Below are 18,734 nucleotides of genomic sequence, written 5' to 3' on the forward strand. Positions count from 1 at the left end.
GCAAAAGTTCACCAAAAAAAACAACAAGCAAGGACTCAAGACTGCCTCACAGGAAATGCCATTCTTTCAACCCCTGTCACACCCAAACTCACCCATCATTCAATACATGGGTTGAAACAGCTAGCCCTTTTGAATATTTAGGTTTCCTGTCATGGTTTGTGTAGAGATTTTAACCTGACCTTTTCCCTGTTGTATGTATTAAGTTTCTTTTTTCTATTAAACTGCATTTAAAAAAATCTTTTTTTTAAACTACAAAAAAGATCACCCTAAAAAAAAAAAAAAAAACATGGGTCTAAGCTGTTCCAAAACACGAGGAAGATTCAAAACCACCAAGCCTGGCTGCTGAGATGCAAATGTTTGATTTAACAGAGTGAAGTAAAGACCTGCAGAGCTGGAAGACTGGATTTTTCTGTACACATTTCTTAAACACTATATCACAGTCCATAACCGTCATTATAAAATAAAAGTGTGATTGATATGCAAGCAAAACCATGAAAAATGTTCTCCAATCAAAGGAAGATGTGGCTTTGACAAATAAATACATTGGACACTGTAAAGAATACTGTCATGAAAACTAACAAGTTGCTTAATAGGAAAAATGCAACAAAAACTTAAAAGACAAAGGTGCATAAAGGCAAACAAGGAAAGAATAAAGGGAAGAAAAGGCAACAGGGAACTGAAGGGAAGGAGATGCAGAATGCAGGAAACAAAGTGCAAAAAAGGGTAACTGCAGAAAATGAAGCAGAAAAGAAAGAACAGCATGTGCAGGATAAGGAAAAGAAAGTACAAAATGGGTACCCAAGGCAGCAGGAGGATAATGAGGTGAAAGAAAGACGGAGGTGTTGAAAAATGGTCTAAATGTTCAGGAAGGAAGGAAACAAGAGACAAAATGAAAGTTGATAGGGGACGAATGGAATGAGAACGAGGTGCAGAATGGAGAACAATTTCAGGTCAAAGAGATGGAAGTGCAGAAAGAGAACTATTGTGCATTTGTGAAAGGGAAAAGGGAGCAGAAAGAGAAAAAACATTCTTCCAGAGGGATAGGAAGTGCAAAAACAGGACAAATATTTACAAGATGTGGGTCAAAGTGTTCAGGTGGAAGTGTATAAGGTCCAGAAACAAACACAGAATGAAGAAAAAAGGCAGAATGTCTAGAAAGAGTTGCATGGACAGGATAAAAAGTGCAGAAACATGAACAGCAGAGGGAATACATGAATGTAAAGGCAATGTAAATAGAAGACCAACAGAATAAAACATAGGAGGCGTAAAAGATGAGTAAGAAAAATATCCACAAACAAACACATTTGAAACAGATTAGTTGTTTTCAGTACTTGTATTTGTTTTTTGTCATATATCAATTGTTTACAATGCATATTGTCAATTAAAGAAAAAGTTTCTATTTGTATACATTTTAAACTTTACTTCAGCCAGAAAATATGGTATGTAAATAGCCAAAGTAGCCAAATGTAAACTTGAAAATAGAAAAAAAAAACATACATTTGCACTAACACACTGGAGAACATTATGCTTGTAAGGAATGTAGCGACTGAGTTTTATTTTGAAAGTTTTTAAAGCGGAAGCCACTCCCTTTTTCTGACGTAGCATTTAAACTGATTCGGGAGAGACCGTCAATTCTCGGAACAGGTGTTCAGTTCGACACAAGAAAAACGTCCACCTGTTTTTAAGGACAGTACAAACTTTTTAACATGGACGGGTATATTTTAAAACTTTGTATTTGTATGTATAATGTTCAATACTTTTTAATTCATTATGTTGTGTAAGAATTAATACACTCTTAAGTTTCTGCATTGAACTAAATAATTATTATCAAGATAACTGAATATAATTTATATTTTCAGCTATCTTGATAATTATATATTTTATATTATAAACTAACTTTGAGACCAAACATTGAAGCACAACTGCTTTGAATTAAAAGTTCTGGCAGCCTCCAGACAAATCTTGATTTGCAAGAAAAACCTGATAGGATAGGTTCTTAGTTTTTCATGCGTAAAAGAACAATGACATCACCAGGGTTTTTCTGACAGCAGCTTTAGTTATGCTGCCTGACTCCATAGAGTTAACACTGTATTTGTTTTCGAGGTCTTCTTAAAAATAAAATACATATCTTTAGTCCCTTTATAAACAGGTGAGTTCAATTTTTTTCTCACTCTTTTAAATTTTAAATAGCTGCTGATTAACTTAATGTTTTAGTTTAATTGAAGCATTTCTCTTTATGCTTTCTAGGAAAAGATAAAAATCCTCATGTTATAGAATAAAATATTTACAATTATTTTCTTGTTATCTTGTAAATCTAAGTTGATTTGGATTCAATCAGTGGCATTTTTGTGTGAACTATTTGTGTTTTGTTCTTTCTTTCCTCAGAACCTTTTGCTCTTCAATATGGCAGAGCCTGCTGAACTTTTAATGATCAAGGGCCAGTACGAATTGGCCTTACATGCGCTCAATTGCGGTCTGGCTGCCGAGAACTCTAACCAAAGACCAGAGGCCTTGGATTACTTCAGAAAGGGCCACTTGCATCTAGTTCAGGGATTGGATGTTCCCACTGGCGGGGGGAGCCACCAGGGAGCGGCCTGGGACACAGCCAGACTGCTTCAGCACAAAATGAGGGACACTTTGAGAACTGTCAATGACCACCTTTCTGCTTTGGAAAACTCCCAAACAACCTCAGAAGACCAGAGGGCTTCACCGATGAACGCCTATCCTGACTTGGCCATCACCAGTTGGCCCTCTCAGAGCTCAGTCCACCATCTGTACCCTTCTATACCTGCTGCCACTCAGAGCACAGCCCCAGCCCCCTTCACAGCGCCTCTTTGTCCTGCTATTGAGCAGACGGGCACACTCCCCACAGCAGCTGTGAGAACTGAATCCATGGATGACCCTCCAGACCAGCCTCCTGCATACACACCAAAGCCCACAGACGGTCACTGCAGCCTCACCTATGGTCCCGCCGGACCCACCAGGCCCGTAAACCAGAATGGAAAAGGAGCACAAGCAGCAGGAGATGAACATGAGCTGCTGCGCATTTCATCCGGGGTTCAGCTTTTTTTTGTGGAACCTAACGGGGAGGTCAGCGCTCTGATGTGCCCTGGTTACCTTCGCATCATCACCTTTGAAAGTCAACACAAAGACTTGGCTTCTGGAAAGCATTCATCGTTTCTACATGTGAGTATTTGGAAGCACATTTCTGACCTTCAGCTCCTTTTTATGAAAACATTCTTTTGTAAGTGCGTGCCTTAATTTTACGCAGGTGCAAACATTCAGAAAACCCACTAACTTCATGGTTAAAAGATTTGACAGCTGACTCACCTGTCTAAAAGTTGGCTTCACAAGTGATCTTGTTTGGTTTTTTGTAAGTTTTACAAAAAGCTGTGACAAAAGCTGACTTGGTCAGAATCACAGCTTATACTTAATCAAAAAGTTGTTTAAATTACCCCATGAGGTTAGAATAAGCCATCCTCACCCCTTCCTGAAAAGTTATTTTGAAATAGAAAATATTTTAAATTATAAAGAACACATTTTATGTAACAAAACATGAAGATTACTCACAAGTTTTCACTTTTAATAATTTTTAACCTTTTAACTTGTTTATTTTTATTTCCTAATATGAAAACATAAACAAACATTCTAGCTTATCTTATTTAGCTATCAGTATCAGTAGTTATTGTTTCAAAATAAAAGTCAAATTTTAACAAAAATAAATTACCAGTTTTTACCCTGCAAATGCCTTCTTCCTCCACCTGATTTTTTTTTTTTTGTAAATAAAAAATGTAAAGCTACAATACAAAGCCTGAATTATCCTGGACTTTGTTTTGCATTGCAACACATCATGGCTTCCCACCAGTCCAAGCTAGTAGGCATCTGTCATGTTTTCTGATGTAGCTTTGTTTCCCCAACAAGACAATGGTCCTATTAACAGATGACTCTGTGCTTCTGTTGTTCTGCTTCTCCCTGCCCGTGTCCTCACAGGGGTCAGTCTGTCAGGCAGCATACCAGTGGTGCGATCTGCCACAAGTCTGTGTTTGTGTGGTTTCTTTAGAACAGTTGGATCTAAAAAAAATATATATGTATTTTTTGCATTTGTGAAAGATTTATCAAATCAAATCCTGCACTTCATTGGATGACCCTGCAAACATTCTATAAGCTTTCACATCACAACAGGTCACTATAAATATATATAAACCATAAGATTTAGTCTAAAAGGAGAAACTGATAGACAAATATTTATTTGCTACATGTGTATATTTTTGTGTCATTTCTCAGGTGTGTGACCAGATGTACCCACTGACAACAGATACTCCGGTGCTGCTGGCAAACTCTGGGATCTACATGTTTCCTGACACAATGACTGATGCACTGGGGTCCTATGTCGGCATTGTGCTGTCCTCTGAACTGCCTGCTGCAGACCATGAGATCTTTCAGGACCTCCTATCGCAGCTTGCTGATCTTAAAGTTCAGGTTGGTTTAATAACAATTAAAAAAAGATCATTAATGTGGTTTTATTCAATTGAATTTCATTTCATTTATTCTATTGATAAAGCACCAGTTTACAAATGGTGTTGTCTCAATGCACAATACCACAAGCAGACAACATCCTAAAGAGAATTATATATTATGATGACCTAATCAGTGCAGATAATTCCAATAAGGCAAAATTATTTTAACTCTATGCTATTAGCCAATATAATTGACTAACAGATTAAATCAAACAGTTTAATCCCTATTCCGAGCAAGTCAAAGGGGACATTTGAGAGGAAAACGGCCTCAAATTTGAAGATTAGGAAGAAAACTCCAGGAGGAATAGAGCTCAGAGAGGCCAACAATCCTCTGTAACTGGTTTTGGGTCTGAAAGTATGGAAAATAGATAGACATGAGCAAAAAAAAAGAAAATCTGTGGTATAACAAATGGCCAGGTTCGTAAATGCAGTTATAAGAGGAAACCGATAAATTGGCCAAATAAGGGTAATAATAATGATTTTTATTTTTTTTAAGTTGAGTTGATATGTTTTAAATGTAGATAGTTGGCTGAATGTTGTAATAAAAATGCCTTTAAAACTGATCAGTAGGACATTTAGAATTTCAAGCTTTTAGAGCTTTAATTCAGTCAACACCATGTTTAATTTGAGTCTTTTATGGACTTTTAATCACATCCAATTGATTTAGCTCCAACAATAAACAAACATCAGTTCAGTAGCAGGTAATTTGAATACCTGACAGGTGAGTCAGTGAAGGTTCTCATTCATCCAGGTGACGTAGTCTTGAGGTTTAGTCAAAGCAAGTAGACTTTAAAAAAATGTTTTCCTTTGAAAAGTTTCACCCATTGACTGCATATAGAGAAGTGGACACTCACATTCCTGCAATTGAATAGCTTGTTACAGCTATTCAATGGCAGGAATGTGGGTGTCTGACCAGGAGAATACACATGTGAACTGAATCCTGCGCAACTCACACTGGACAGGTGAATTATTTGCCAAAGTTGATTTCAACTTTTAGTTTTATATATAAAATATGAAACTCTTGTCTAGACAACAGTATAGTTTGTCCTTTTAAGGTGCAACATTTTTAGTAAATGCTCTGTATGCTTATTTTTTTCACATCTGTGCCTGAGAGTTCAGAAACATGGGGATAAATATTCCTAAATGGTCTTAATTTTGGCTTTTTTCCTGAACCACCCTGCTAAAAAAATACAAAAATACCATGAAAACAAATCCTATACCTGAGCTAAAGAAATGCTTTACTCTTTACATAGTTGCAGGTGCTGCCAATACAACCACACAGAAATCATGAATGGAAATTAAAGGTTTTATCTTATGGAGATCTGGATGTGGAATCATACTAAATTAAAGTGGAAAAACGCACCACTGGCTAATCCAACTTGGATGTAATGTCTTTGAAACAAGTCAAAATGAGGCTCAGAAGTGCGTGTGGTCTCCATACGCCTGTATGACTTCCCTGCAACACCTGGGGTTTCTTCTGATGAGGTGGTGGATTGCCTAATATTTCCACCTGCTGTCTATTAAACTTGCTCATATATGGAGGAATGTGTTTATTTGCCTGAAAAGGATGTTAAATTAGAGGCTGTAAAATATGTTGCAGAGCCAGAGACGTTGCGTTGCATGAATTTTTGACAGATCAAACAGTAAACAAGTTAAAATTCAGTGGTTTTTAAGCATTCATTATGCTTTGAGTAAACCGTGGGATCTTTCTGATTGTCACTGATTATTTAAGACAGCAAAGACACGTTCTTGTTATCAGTATCAGGAATTATATCCAAACGCTTCTCTTCCAGGATCAGGAGGAAACTGGAGTGGATATCATGAATTTGAGTACAAAAGTACCCGTCGGTCCCCTCAGCAAACAAACAGAATTAACGGTGTCAGCAGAAGAAGAGGAAAAACTACAGCTTCCAGGATGGAGTGAGAAGATGGCCCAAGGGATTTTGTCAGGTGTGCTTGTTAGCGTTCAAATATAGGCGGAAAGTGGATAAAATATTGATACAGGCTTTCTTATTTGCTGAAAATGTTGTGCAAAAAAAAAATGGAGTTTATGCCCTCATCAGTATAAAATGTAGAAGCAAAACTGTTCCTCCTGCAGGAGCCACACGATTAAGTCAGTCGCTAGCAAAGGGAGCAGAGGCCACTGGAAGTTTCATTCACAAAGGAGCTGCTAAGATTCGAGACCGCATCACACCCGAGGAGACTCCTTCAGATGTCAGCCCCCAGGTGGCGAAACGTTTGCAGACTGCAAAGCAAGCTACTGGTGGTGCTGTTCGAGTCAGTCAGTTCTTAGGTAAGGACAAAAGGCAGCTTGGCTAGTTTGCATGAATTTTGTTCTATTTTTTTACTCTGATTTGTAAATAATTTAAGACATAATTTAATGTTCCTGTTTAATCATCTGTCTTTCCAGTGAATGGATTAAGTCACATTGCAGGGCATGTAGTAGATAAGGTGTCACCTCATATGAAAAAGCACGGATCTAAGCTGGTGCCGGAGTCTCTGAAGAAGAGCCAAGATGGTCACGCATCCAACTGGGATGGTACTAAATATGTGGCAGCCAGGGGCGTTCAAGGTATGAAAATTCCTCCATTTCTGATCATATAATGTTTTGCTCCTGTGCCTTTATGGATTCTGACAACGAAATTATTCATTATTGTGTTCAATGTATGATGAATGATCCATGCCTACCGTAAAAAACTGTTTCAAAAAAGGTTTTTCCACGGTTTGGTCAAGTCTGGAAAGTGGAGCAAAGGAAGTTTGCAAAAGTGTTGCAACCGAGACTGTCACAACGGTGAAATACAAGTAAGTGCATATGTACACTCCTGTTTCCTGTACATTTTTGGGGGGTGGCATGTCTTATTTCCATTCTTTTTCTAAATATATTTAACAGTAACAATGGACTGCATGAAAAATCCTCCTGAAATGTTGCCTCTGTGATTTCTCTCTTGGGTTTTCTGCTCCTTTTCAGATTTAGGGGCTTGCAGAATCTTATCTAGCAACGTACGACTTTCAATGGGGAGTAAGGCCTTAAACTCACAACTTGTCCTGCTTAACCCTTAGTGTCCACTTTTTCACTAACACAAAACTGCTTTGAAACTTTTTAACTTTCAAATATGGCTTGCTTAACACTCACTTTACAGGTTTGTAAGACGTTGCATGCACTGGTTGTAAAATGGCTCATATTTAATTCTTCAAATATGTTTTTTTTTTTTAATTAAAAAGCTGCTGTCATTTTTATACGATTAATAAACTATTTGAAGTACTTTGAAAGCTAGCGCAATCAACTCTTGTTCCATTCCTGCACCTGATGGCCTCCAAATATTCACACTTACAGTCTTACAGAACTTTCTTACAGTTCTGTCTGGCTTTGTATACGCATTAGCCTTTTGTTTGCAAAATCTGTGAGGAAAAAAAATTAAAAAAAAAAATCTATACTTATTTTTATTTGAATGAAAATAGGATGAATCTTTGCATTGCTTCAACATTTCAGAATTGTACACATTGTTTTTTTTTTCTGCACCACATTTCCCTAACATGCCTCTTTCTCATGTTGTTTGTGGTGAAGGTATGGTCACAATGTAGGCCAAGCCACAGACACTGCTCTCCAATCAGTGGCAAATATTGGGCTGACCGCTTACAACATTGATAATTTGAGCTTAAAGGCGTTCATACAGAACATGAGCGAGAAATCTGCCAATAAAGTGCTCCACGTCAAAGACGCACAGTCATGCGAAACGGAAAAGGAAGAAATGCTGAAAGCTGAACTCCGTGGACAAAAGGAGAAGGAGAGAGGGCAACAACAGGCTGAAGGGAAGGATATGGAGAAGCCAGAGAGTCACACAGGAGCAGATCCAAAACATTTGCAGAGCAAAGAAAAGGAGGAAAAGAAGTAATTTCCAAAAGGAATATATATTCATTTGGATCTCTTAATAACTTAACGATGAACCCACCTTTTCTTTAAAAAAATTATAATATTTAAGTTCTAAGTTATTCAATAGTCTCCCGGTTGTCTTCTATTTTCTTTTGTAAATTCCCACCAACTTGTGTGATTTTAGTATGTTCTTTTGTTATGCAAAATGTGTAGCATCCTTTTGAAAAGTTGTGTAACTGTTATTACACTCAAAATACCAGTCTGTTTTTTGGGCATTATGAGCAGTGTTGAAAATGTGATTGGTACTGTACACACTGTCTTATGTGTATTCTGTACAACAATACATTTTGTGAGGTTTTAAATTGAAATTGTTAGGCATTTCTGAAAAGTTTGAAAGCATAAAATGTTACCCTCTTCCCAATTTTACATTCAATAAATTCTTATGCCTGATTTTGATATATTGTTTATATATTCTATTGGATCAAAGAACTGCTTTACATTTTAAATCAAATAAAGCGTTACCCAACCAAAGCTACTTTGATGCAGATTTCTGACCGGCATGTGCAAGGAGCACAAACTTACTTTGAAAGAGGGGGAAAGGGAAGTGGTTTCCACGGAAACGAGCAGCAATGAAAGTTTGTTTGGGAAACCTTGGGAAACATGGCTCAACGCACTGAATACAAGTGTGATTTGACACGACTGCTGGCAGAACTGAAAGAAGAGAACGACACTGTGTGAGTTTAACAAAAATAATTTATCAATTGCCTGATTTAATAAAGTAAAATAAAAACTTGCTTTTTCTTGTAGAAATTTACTTGAAGAATCTGTGTTTGATCTACAAAGCACGATGTGTGAAATGCAAAAGAGGCTGCAGAGTGTCGATGGGGAAGGTAAGTAAACTAAGTATTTTAAGGTGTGCTACTGCGCATGTGTCAATAATTAAAATCGAACTAATCAAATAACAGATTATTTGTCTGTGAGAGTTTGTAATAATTGTGTTTCAATAAAAAAAATCACAGATTTCTTTGATTACATTGCTGTCAGGAAATGAATGGAAGACAAGATATGAGACGCAGGTGGAGTTGAATGGACAGCTGGAAAGACAAATTGCACTGGCTCGTGAGAAGCTGGAGAACATGCGAGGAAACCCCGTAGGTACGTTCTTAAGTCTATTAACCGGTTTTCTATTGTCTTTACAAGCTAGCCTGCATATGCAACCTTCCTTTAGCCAAAAGTAGTAATTGAAGTTTATTTTTATTAAGTATACTGGTGTATAAGTATAGCAAGTATGCTTTAGATCATGTACATGTATTGTAGGAAATGTACTGAATACTTCTTCAGAATTAATTGGAACATTTCCAATATATACTTTATACAAAGTAAACTTCAAGTATACCTTAGACTACTTGTAGTACACTTAACTAGATTACTGATTGCTTAAGATGTTCAGCTGGAACTGCCACATACAACTAATATGATACTTTTCAGTTTTCTGTTAAATATATTTAAACCATTAGTATTTGGAGTGATGTTTATGTTTTTAGTGCATGTGGTGAAAATGACACACTCACAACTGTGACAGAAAACACTTTAACTAGGCTACAAAAATGGTAAATAAGAAAAAGTCAAATACATTGCTTTCAATTTTGGCCAACCAGTAAAATCCTTAAAATTTCCCCCCTGTGTGAAAGGTCTAGATTTCTACAACATTTCTAGCCTTGAATTGTTGTGGAAAAAAACATGTAGAATTTCTACATTGTTCTTTTCAAAATACGCACAGCAAAAAAAATAGTTACGAATTTAGATTGAATAATTGCTTGACAAAAATAACAAAAGTAAACTATAAAACTATTAAACTAAACTAAAAAACTATTAACTATCCAAAAAAAGTCAAAAACATAATAAGCAAACCATTTTTATTAATATTTTTACACATTACAAAAAGCATTGTGTCTGGAAAAGTAATTTATACAAACAATTTTTTTAAGTCGATCCATCTACATTGCGTGACATGACTTTACTGTTCAAAACTCAGAATGCAAAAAATGTTGTTTTGATACTTTTTCTTGCCTTTTCACAGATCGACTGGCCTCTGTCCGCTCGTATGATGACATGTCAATAGTGAGTGGACCAATATTGATTTATTTGGAGGTTGTCCTAGATTTTTTTCATGATTTTTCCGCTACTTTCCCCCGTACTGCTCCAGTGATTGCTACAGACAGTGGAGATAGAGAGTTTTACCAGCAGAGGGAGCTAGAGATACAGAATGAGTCCAGAGGATTGTGATGCCAGCTGCCATCCATCCTTCCGTGGATGCAGACTGAATAAACCAAGCTTTAATCACAGCACTGTAATCGTGGGATTAGAAACAGTGGGAGAGTAAAACACTAATTGCAGTGCTTTTAACAGAAAATTGCACTCAAGTAAACAACATTCTGAAAGCGTGTATGGGTTAGTTAAAATGTGTCTGTGAGAGCAGAAGCAGACATTCATGAAAGACTCACTTGGATCATCTTTTGATCTATCGTAAAAGCGTTCTCAGTGGTCTTTTAACTATGATTATAATGTTAGAAATTTGCCTCTGAAGTTGTGGGCAGGGAGCTTTTTCAAACAGGATTTTTCCTTGTGCTCCTGCTTCACAACAATTTGAATAAATACTCAGAAATTTTATTTTTCCACTTAATTTTCTTTATACATGTCCTCCATAATCAGAAAAAAGGCCACAAGAACTTTTTAAAACCACCAAAACACCATTTTTATTGGAGTGGGTTTTTAAGTGCTAAAAGTAGATGAGCAGATGGACAGTTAGTGAGATACATGTACTACAACTACAACATACAGCAAGTAAAAGTACCAGTTTTTGTTTGGCCTCTTGTTTTTATTCTACTGCCTCAGTCTGTCTTTGCACTAATGTTCTTTATTCATTAACGAAGAATAAATGACCTCTATTTATCTTTGGACTCCTGGCTTCAGCATCAACCTCCCTCTTGTTTCAACCTTGTAGACAGCAGGCTAATCTAATTGCTTTTAGATGAGCCTGCATCATCATCACTCTCTTCTGCAAACACATAGATGTTATTAATGGAAGCACTTGTCACAGGAAATGCTTAGACAGCGGCTAAAGCTCCTGACTGAGGAGAAGTCAGAACTCCAGCATCAGCTGACAGCCTGTCATCTTCAAATCCAGCAGGAAGGAAAGGTACGAGCCTGAACTGTTCACGCACTGCGAGGGATTTGTGCTGAGGATTTGTGAGGGGTCAAGATGTCTGCATCTCTATTGTGTCTGAGACAAGCAGCTTTAAGTTTTTCCTGGTAGTTTTTCTTTTAGTTACACATTACAAAGATTAGCCGTGGATTGAGGAAAAAAAAAAAAACACAAAAATGTCTGGCTGACAGTTTTGTTGGTACAGAAATGATCTAAAACTTTCACTTTGTCCAGCGTGCTGAGGTATGGGTTTTATTTTAGCAACTTAGCTCTTTGTTTATTGTTCTGTTTAGCAAATGTTCTGCAAAAAAGGTTACAACCCAACATGTGCAAACAGTAATTCCTAATCCCTTGCTTAGTAGTTGATTCTCGAGTTTGTAATCGCTAAACATACAAAGCCTTAATGCAAAAAGGGGATGGAGCGCAGACTGTGCAAAATATGACTGGAAAAATGTAATAATGTAGTATTGCTGTCTTTCACACAATTTAGGCATTTCATAAAACCAATGATGAAAGGAGGGCATATCTTTCAGAAATTGCTAATGTAAGTATTTTGAAAATATTTCCCCCATTTGGATTGGTTGTATTCTCTTTACGTCTTTTCTGAACAGATATTGATCAAAAAAGGAATTTTTTGATCATTCTAATTTCTGATCCTCTGTAGATCTGAATCTGTGCTGAGGTGTTTTAAAATCTGGCATATTTCAGTGGGGCTGTTGAAGATGAGCCCTTAAGAAACAAATGTACCTTAAATCCTGTTCAACCCTCTCCTGCAGCTTTCTGCTGCGTACGAGGCCCAAAGGAGGCAACGCTCCACTCAGCAGCGCAAGACGCCAGGGAGCAAACAGATGAGGTCAGTAACTCCTGCAGCATTTTTTTCAGTTTTCATACACCACCAGTTACTTGTAACTATTTCAAGGAGTAATTTATCTACTACTTTGTGTTCCTGTTTTTAGAGCGTGTTCACGAACAAAACACTGAATATCCATTAATGTATGACACTTGCTTCGTTTGTATGGTATTGCTTCTATTGGAAAACATAATGGTCATTTGTCACACACACACACACATACACACACTGAAGGCAGCAAAAGCTTCATGTGTTGTCTGCCTAAGCTGAGTATCTAACCAGCAACTATTCATATCTGTCTTCCTAACACGGTCATCTCAAAATTTTTAGATCCATCGTTTTTTTTTGTTTCATTCAGGTTGTCAGATTTGATGATTTCATCGTGTCTTCAGTTGTACATTTCAACCGTTATCTTCTGCCACAGAGGGAGGCATAGCAGCAGGAAAGCAGAGGCCGATTCTAAAAAAGGAAAGGAGAGAAAAGAAGGAGGACAATATCTGAAAGGAGGAGGTGTTGGTGATTCAGCTGCACAGAGGTGCCAGGAGACGAAACTTCTCAGAGAAAGCTGGTTACACTCTCTAAACCACTAAGTTAAACACAAACTAGGAAATACTGAACTTTTCAGCCCCTTGTTTTTGTAGGAATCGATATATTTGTACAAGGTGATTGGTATTCTTTTACGTTGTCTTTCTAAGTAAGTGATTTTAAGAGAAAATAATGTTTAGGTTTATACTGTTTTTGTGCCATAATCAGTAATGTTCATTATTTGCATCCATAGCAACAGTAAAAATATAACAATCTCATGGTTTACACTGAATTCTACCTTTCTGATAATTATGACTTTCTACAATAACAGAAGCTGCATGAAAGTGTTGTTTAAATCTACTAACAGAAACCACTTTTGTAAAAAAGTCATTTTTTCTAAGAACTCATTTCTCTAATCATTTAAGCAGTCACACATCCTCCACCCTCTAGTAGGTGTAGTTCATCCAGAGAGCAAGCTGTCACCCCATCCTACCTTCTAAATGCCTTCACACGCGTGGGAGTAAGAAAGCTAGCCATGCAAGATTAAACAGTTATTTAGAAAACTCAAAGTGTGCTAACTATTTTCCCAGCTTCAGTACAGTAAACGCTTTATATGATCAATGGTAATTTAGGTCCTTTAAAAGACCCACTCTGATGAAAATCATGTTTTGAGCAGGTTTTTGTGTCCTTTTTCTGAAACTGCCACTGCTGTGTTTGAAACAAAGCTAGTTTTTCCATTTAAGTCTAATTTTTGAACATGGATATTTGAACATGGGGGAAAAAAAGTTCTATGCATTCTGTTGTGACAGGGAACATTTTGACGTTTAGAGTTATCTGTTTTTCCTCCACAATGTTACTGGTCATGTATGATAGTAATGAATATCTTGTTGGTCTGATTTCCTTTTTCCCAATGTTTTCTCATGACTCTCTGTCTAAAAGAGTCTGTATTGTTTAATGACTATCAATCCAATTGTGAAACCATCTGACATGAGATATTGGTGTATTGCTTTCTAGTATGGTTTTCTGACTTGTTATGCTGATCAAAATGGACTGCAGTGGCAGGTCGGTTGTCTTTAGATTGACAGCGTCATTTTAAGGTTGCAAACCCAAGTTGTGTGATGACAAAGTGAGTGCATCAACCACACACAAGACCTTTTTCATTTTCTTTCACTGTAATGTGCAAGTTTCTTTTGGTGCAACTTATTTATTACTGTTCCTTAAAACATGTAGATGTGTTTACTGATTCAGTTCCAGCTTTTTTTGTGCTAAATTTCAGCTGCAAGCAGAGTATGCATGCAAAAAAATTACATCCAAAGCTTCTTGTATGCACTTTTGGGCCTCTACAGGCTGTCATAATAACAAACTGTTCTCTTTTTCATTTGATGCACTATAAAGTATAAAACTCTTATTTTGAAGTAATATAAATATGAAAAAGTGTGCATTAGCACATGAAAATAGTCACATGTTTCCTTGTATTTGAAAATGTTTTTTTATTTTGGAATGGCATCAATACAAATTTGATTTATATTTCACCAAAAAAAAAAATCGCTTTTGAAACAAGGAACTACTAGGCCAGTTTATGTTCCATGTAAAGTGTTCTGTACAATGCCAGTACAGTAAATTTGAAAAACAGTTCTAGCCTTTAAAGTTTAAGCTGTATTGCACAGTATAAGCAGATCTATGGATGGAAGAAAATATACTGTATTAAAAATATTACCCACATAGTAATGAACAATTTCAATCCTTTAAACTGTGGTGTGTCGGCGCTGCCGTTTCACAGCTAGGTCAGGGCTTTTATTTGTGACATTAGCACATTTTAGCATTTCCTGCATACATTTTCTTTCTACAGTCCACTAAAACACGGATGACCGGTTGAACTGCAGCTCTGGAACCAAAGCAGAAATACATGTGGTTGGATTAATATTCCAATTTTGCAATCGTCCAACGACACAACCAGACAACAATGAGCCGAATGAATCTTTCGTAGAAAATAGCCTTTCAAATTTTTTAGATAAGGTCTCAACAGTGACCTTGTCTTGCTCTTCAATTCTCAGGCAGTCCTTAAAAGATCGTCTCCCTCATGTGTCCTGGTTGCTCTGGATTCATTTAGAAAGCTTCACCTAGTCTGCCTGTGACGCACACACGGTCGCCTTGAGTGTATCCTTAAATAGAACAACCGAGACTGGGAAGGGGCGGTGTCAATAAGACTGATACATTTATAAATCAACTTCTTAAAGAAAAATGTCTTTAGTTGGAACATAATGAACAGAAATCAGAATTAAGTTGTTCAGACATGTATAAATAAGTAATATTTAACATGCAGCACAATAACACGTGCTGCCTTATAGGTCACTGGAGGGGTTGATGACCTCATGAATAGGAGGGTCTCCTTAGGCTGTTATTTGAGTGTGTTGCCTTTTTCTGCTCTAAAAGACTAATACTTGCTTTTAATCTTGTAAAGCACATCAAAGAATTGGCAGAAAATGCTACAATTTTCATTTTTTAAATCAAGACATTTTTTTAAACGTTTTAATTAAATCCACAAAAAATTTCAAAATCAATTACATTAATTAGATCTAGATAGTATAAATTATAAGTTTGGTGATTTGGTAAGTTTTTGCTCACAACAATGTTAGTTTAAGATGTAGAAATATTGACCTGAGTGTTTAGAAAAAAGCACTTTATTTCCCCACTGTCTCAAATTCTATCCACACATTTTTAACATGGTGTACCTTTATTTTAAAGAATGTCAATGTTTTTTTGCTTTCTTTCAATTTAGCAATTCAAAAAAAGAAACAACAGATGAGTTAGTCTCACCGTAAAGTTTTTAAAATAGTTAACCTTTTTTCTGCCAAAAGTGTTCCTAACATTTCACAGAAGCAGCCACTTTGAAATGAGCAGAAAAAGTCCTACTGCCCCTAGTGGACTGATAATGAATTACACCGTAGAACACGAAACATGAACCAAACCTGGCTTATTGTGTTTTTATCCCTTGTGCTATCTTAGATTACCCCACCCTTACATTGACGTGTTCTCCCTACATGACAAAGGTGGATAAAGGTGGAAAGATTTCATGTAATCCATGGACACCAGTGAAGATCACAAATCATTGAAGAAAAAAGGTTCAGAGCACTGTCTGGGTCTAGATGACCCAACTCCCAACATTAAAGTGCCTAGGATAGCACAAGGGTTACGGAAAGTAGGAGTCTCAGAAATGCATACTTCAAATATGATACAAATGGTGATATAGGGTTAGGTCAAGAAATGGTAGCTTATAAGAAATTACCAATAGATACGCTTATAGGCTTTAGATGTGTCCTCTCCAAGCTTTTGGGTTTTATGTGAAATGATACAATTTAAAAGTACAAATGCATGTAGCTGACTAATCAAAATTAAGTAAGGTTAAAAAAGGCTAAAATATAAGGCAATTAAATTTGATTTAGTTTCTTTTGTATCAACAGATGTTACATAACTCCTGCAGTATTGTCTCTTAAATTGTTGCTAAATGTGTTAAAAAAAAAGCCCACATTAGATCCCCCAGCTGATGCTGTGAGGAGGGTAAGGGGCCAGCAGCATCCCGAGCTCGGGTGTGAGGCGTGGGCTTGCATCGTAATCGAGGGTGGGGGGGCGCTGAATGGAAATCACGACAGAATGACGTGAGGGAGGAGGTGGTGGTGGAGGAGGAGAAGGACGGAGGCAGCTGCTGCCACCCAGTCGGTTTCCAGTCTTCATCACACAAACTCTGGTGTTTGCTGCTGAAAAGACTCAGCCGAACGATAAAGGGGCTCGGGGGTCCCAAATTCTTCACATCTGCCGGGTTTAAACGCATCATTCAGGCTGGAGTTGACAACCACAGAGGCGCTAATCACGCGCGTGGGTAAGCTGCTGATCTGCCTATTTTAAAATTAGTATTGTTTTATCTAAGTAAACAAGGAGAATCAGAAAAGTGTATTTGCCAAACTTCCGCGTGGTTAAAGGTGTGATGGTGGTTGGGAGGGGGGAGGATGCTGATGTGGTTCGTGACTGTCACTTTCCTCCACCTGCGCTTACGCGCAGCCTCAGTGGACCCCACGGAGCGCCGTCCACGCTCAGCTTAAGAGCACTTAATCTGTAATTAGGGTTATTTCCAGACCACGGCGGGTGACTGCACCAGCCTCCCGGCTTCATCTCCGCTTTGTTTTTGTTTTTTTGTTTTTTTATTCTGCGACTTTCCCCCACCCCGAAAAACTTTTCATCCATCCATTCATCCCCCCTCTTTGTTCGTCACAGACAGCACCGCCGTTCTCGTGAGCCTCGGTACCGAGATGGAGCATTTCGACGAGCGAGACAAAGGTCAGAGGCACGGCCGCTCCACGGCCAAGATCAACGGGGTACCGAGCCCCACGCACAGCGCCCACTGCAGCCTGTACCGGACCCGAACCCTGAAGACTCTGAGCGCGGAGAAGAGAGCCAAGAAGGTTCGCTTCTACCGCAACGGCGACCGGTACTTTAACGGGATCGTGTACGCCATCTCGGCGGACAGGTTCCGGACCTTCGATGCCCTGCTGGCGGACCTGACGCGCTCCCTGTCTGACAACGTCAACCTGCCCCAGGGGGTTCGAACCATCTATGCACTGGATGGATCCAAGAAGATCAGCAGCGTTGACCAGCTGGTGGAAGGTGAGTGTAACCAGCTGATTCCAGACCAGATCAGAAGCCTAACTAAGACCATATTCGAACCAATAACATCTATCAGCTCCATGATGCCCATAGGGCCAGACAATGTGACCATTTAACCTGGAATTGGTAGTGCCTTGATCTGTTTTATCAGTCATCTGAGGGATGACAACCTCCAGGTTATGAAATGCGAACACAAGAACCCAGAAAACAGTTTGTAAGTCTATGTTCTTATTCTCATACCTCAACAGGTGGCAGCTATGTGTGCAGCTCCACCGAGGCCTACAAGAAGCTCGACTACACCAAGAACGTCAACCCCAACTGGTCAGTCAATGTCAAGGCCTCGTCGACCTCGGTCCGCGGCCCTGCCTCCCTGAGCAGCTCCAAGGCCAGCGCCCTGGACGGGCGCGAAAACAAGGACTTCATCCGCCCCAAGCTGGTCACGGTGGTGCGGAGCGGAGTTAAGCCTCGCAAAGCTGTGAGGATCTTACTGAACAAGAAGACCGCACATTCCTACGAGCAGGTCCTGACGGACATTACAGATGCCATCAAGTTGGACTCAGGGGTGGTGAAGAAGATCTACACATTGGAAGGCAAACTGGTGAGAATTCATTTGACTTATTCAAATGACTTAATGGGTGATTTGGTTTGTTATTCAAGGACCAGCTTAGTTTTTTAAGGAAGCCAGAAGATCAATTATGTCCAGCAAGTCCAGACTTTTTGAGGGGGCTGCATTCTTTTAACCCTTTAATAACATCAACGAAAATAATTTTGCAATAAGACACTCTCCCTCTCTCCACATAGAACTGAAATAAATTTAAATAGATTTTTTAACAAAATTACTGTGAAATTTCACATTTGAAGACAAAAATAAATAAAGAAAAATTCTGTGTAGAAAAGAAAATCTTTGGTCAACATTAACCCTTGTGCTATCTTAGATGACCCCACCCTTACATTGACGTGTTCTCCCTACCATGTCAAAGGTGGATAAAGGTGGAAAGATTTCATGTAATCCATGGACACCAGTGAAGATCACAAATCATTGAAGAAAAAAGGTTCAGCGCACTGTCCAGTGGGTCTAGATGACCCAACTCCCAACGTTAAAGTGCC

The 18,734-nt window shown here is 38.2% G+C and overlaps 2 protein-coding genes across 5 annotated transcripts in view; both read left to right on the top strand.

The window, feature by feature from the left end:
* Positions 1-1,619: 1,619 nt before the first annotated feature.
* Positions 1,620-8,923, top strand: LOC101169630 (spartin). 3 transcript variants are annotated; one of them, XM_020708786.2, is made up of 8 exons: positions 1,620-1,714; positions 2,386-3,186; positions 4,285-4,479; positions 6,311-6,467; positions 6,616-6,810; positions 6,928-7,089; positions 7,229-7,319; positions 7,486-8,923. In XM_020708786.2, exons 2-8 carry the CDS (start codon positions 2,404-2,406, stop codon positions 7,511-7,513), a joined length of 1,611 nt encoding a protein of 536 aa, XP_020564445.1. In that variant the 5' UTR covers positions 1,620-1,714; positions 2,386-2,403; the 3' UTR covers positions 7,514-8,923. The 3 variants fall into 3 exon arrangements, with proteins under 3 accessions (XP_020564445.1, XP_020564444.1, XP_004076342.1); XM_020708785.2 differs by having other exon boundaries at positions 1,651-1,737; positions 8,083-8,923; XM_004076294.3 differs by lacking the exon at positions 1,620-1,714 and adding an exon at positions 1,796-2,149 and having other exon boundaries at positions 8,083-8,923.
* A 7,723-nt stretch (positions 8,924-16,646) lies between these two features.
* The window catches only part of LOC101167140 (serine/threonine-protein kinase DCLK1), a 50,252-nt gene continuing 48,164 nt past the window's right edge, over positions 16,647-18,734 (top strand). Inside the window, exons 1-3 of one of the 2 annotated variants that reach the window (XM_020708784.2) lie at positions 16,647-16,845; positions 17,238-17,627; positions 17,876-18,225. In XM_020708784.2, the coding sequence (XP_020564443.1) occupies positions 17,273-17,627; positions 17,876-18,225 (705 nt within the window). In that variant the 5' untranslated portion in view covers positions 16,647-16,845; positions 17,238-17,272. The remainder of the gene's footprint in view (positions 16,846-17,237; positions 17,628-17,875; positions 18,226-18,734) is intronic. The other variant, XM_011483309.3, reaches the window with a different exon arrangement.

Source organism: Oryzias latipes, chromosome 14 (genome assembly GCF_002234675.1).
Source record: "Oryzias latipes chromosome 14, ASM223467v1".
In the NCBI taxonomy this organism is placed as follows: Eukaryota; Metazoa; Chordata; class Actinopteri; order Beloniformes; family Adrianichthyidae; genus Oryzias; species Oryzias latipes.

Excerpts from the sequence above, each read along its gene's own strand:
- LOC101169630 (XM_020708785.2), top strand. The coding sequence starts at position 2,404 with ATGGCAGAGCCTGCTGAACTTTTAATGATCAAGGGCCAGTACGAATTG. Across the intron at positions 3,187-4,284 it reads AGCATTCATCGTTTCTACAT|GTGTGTGACCAGATGTACCC; the intron begins GTGAGTATTTGG and ends GTCATTTCTCAG. Across the intron at positions 7,090-7,228 it reads GGCAGCCAGGGGCGTTCAAG|GTTTTTCCACGGTTTGGTCA; the intron begins GTATGAAAATTC and ends GTTTCAAAAAAG.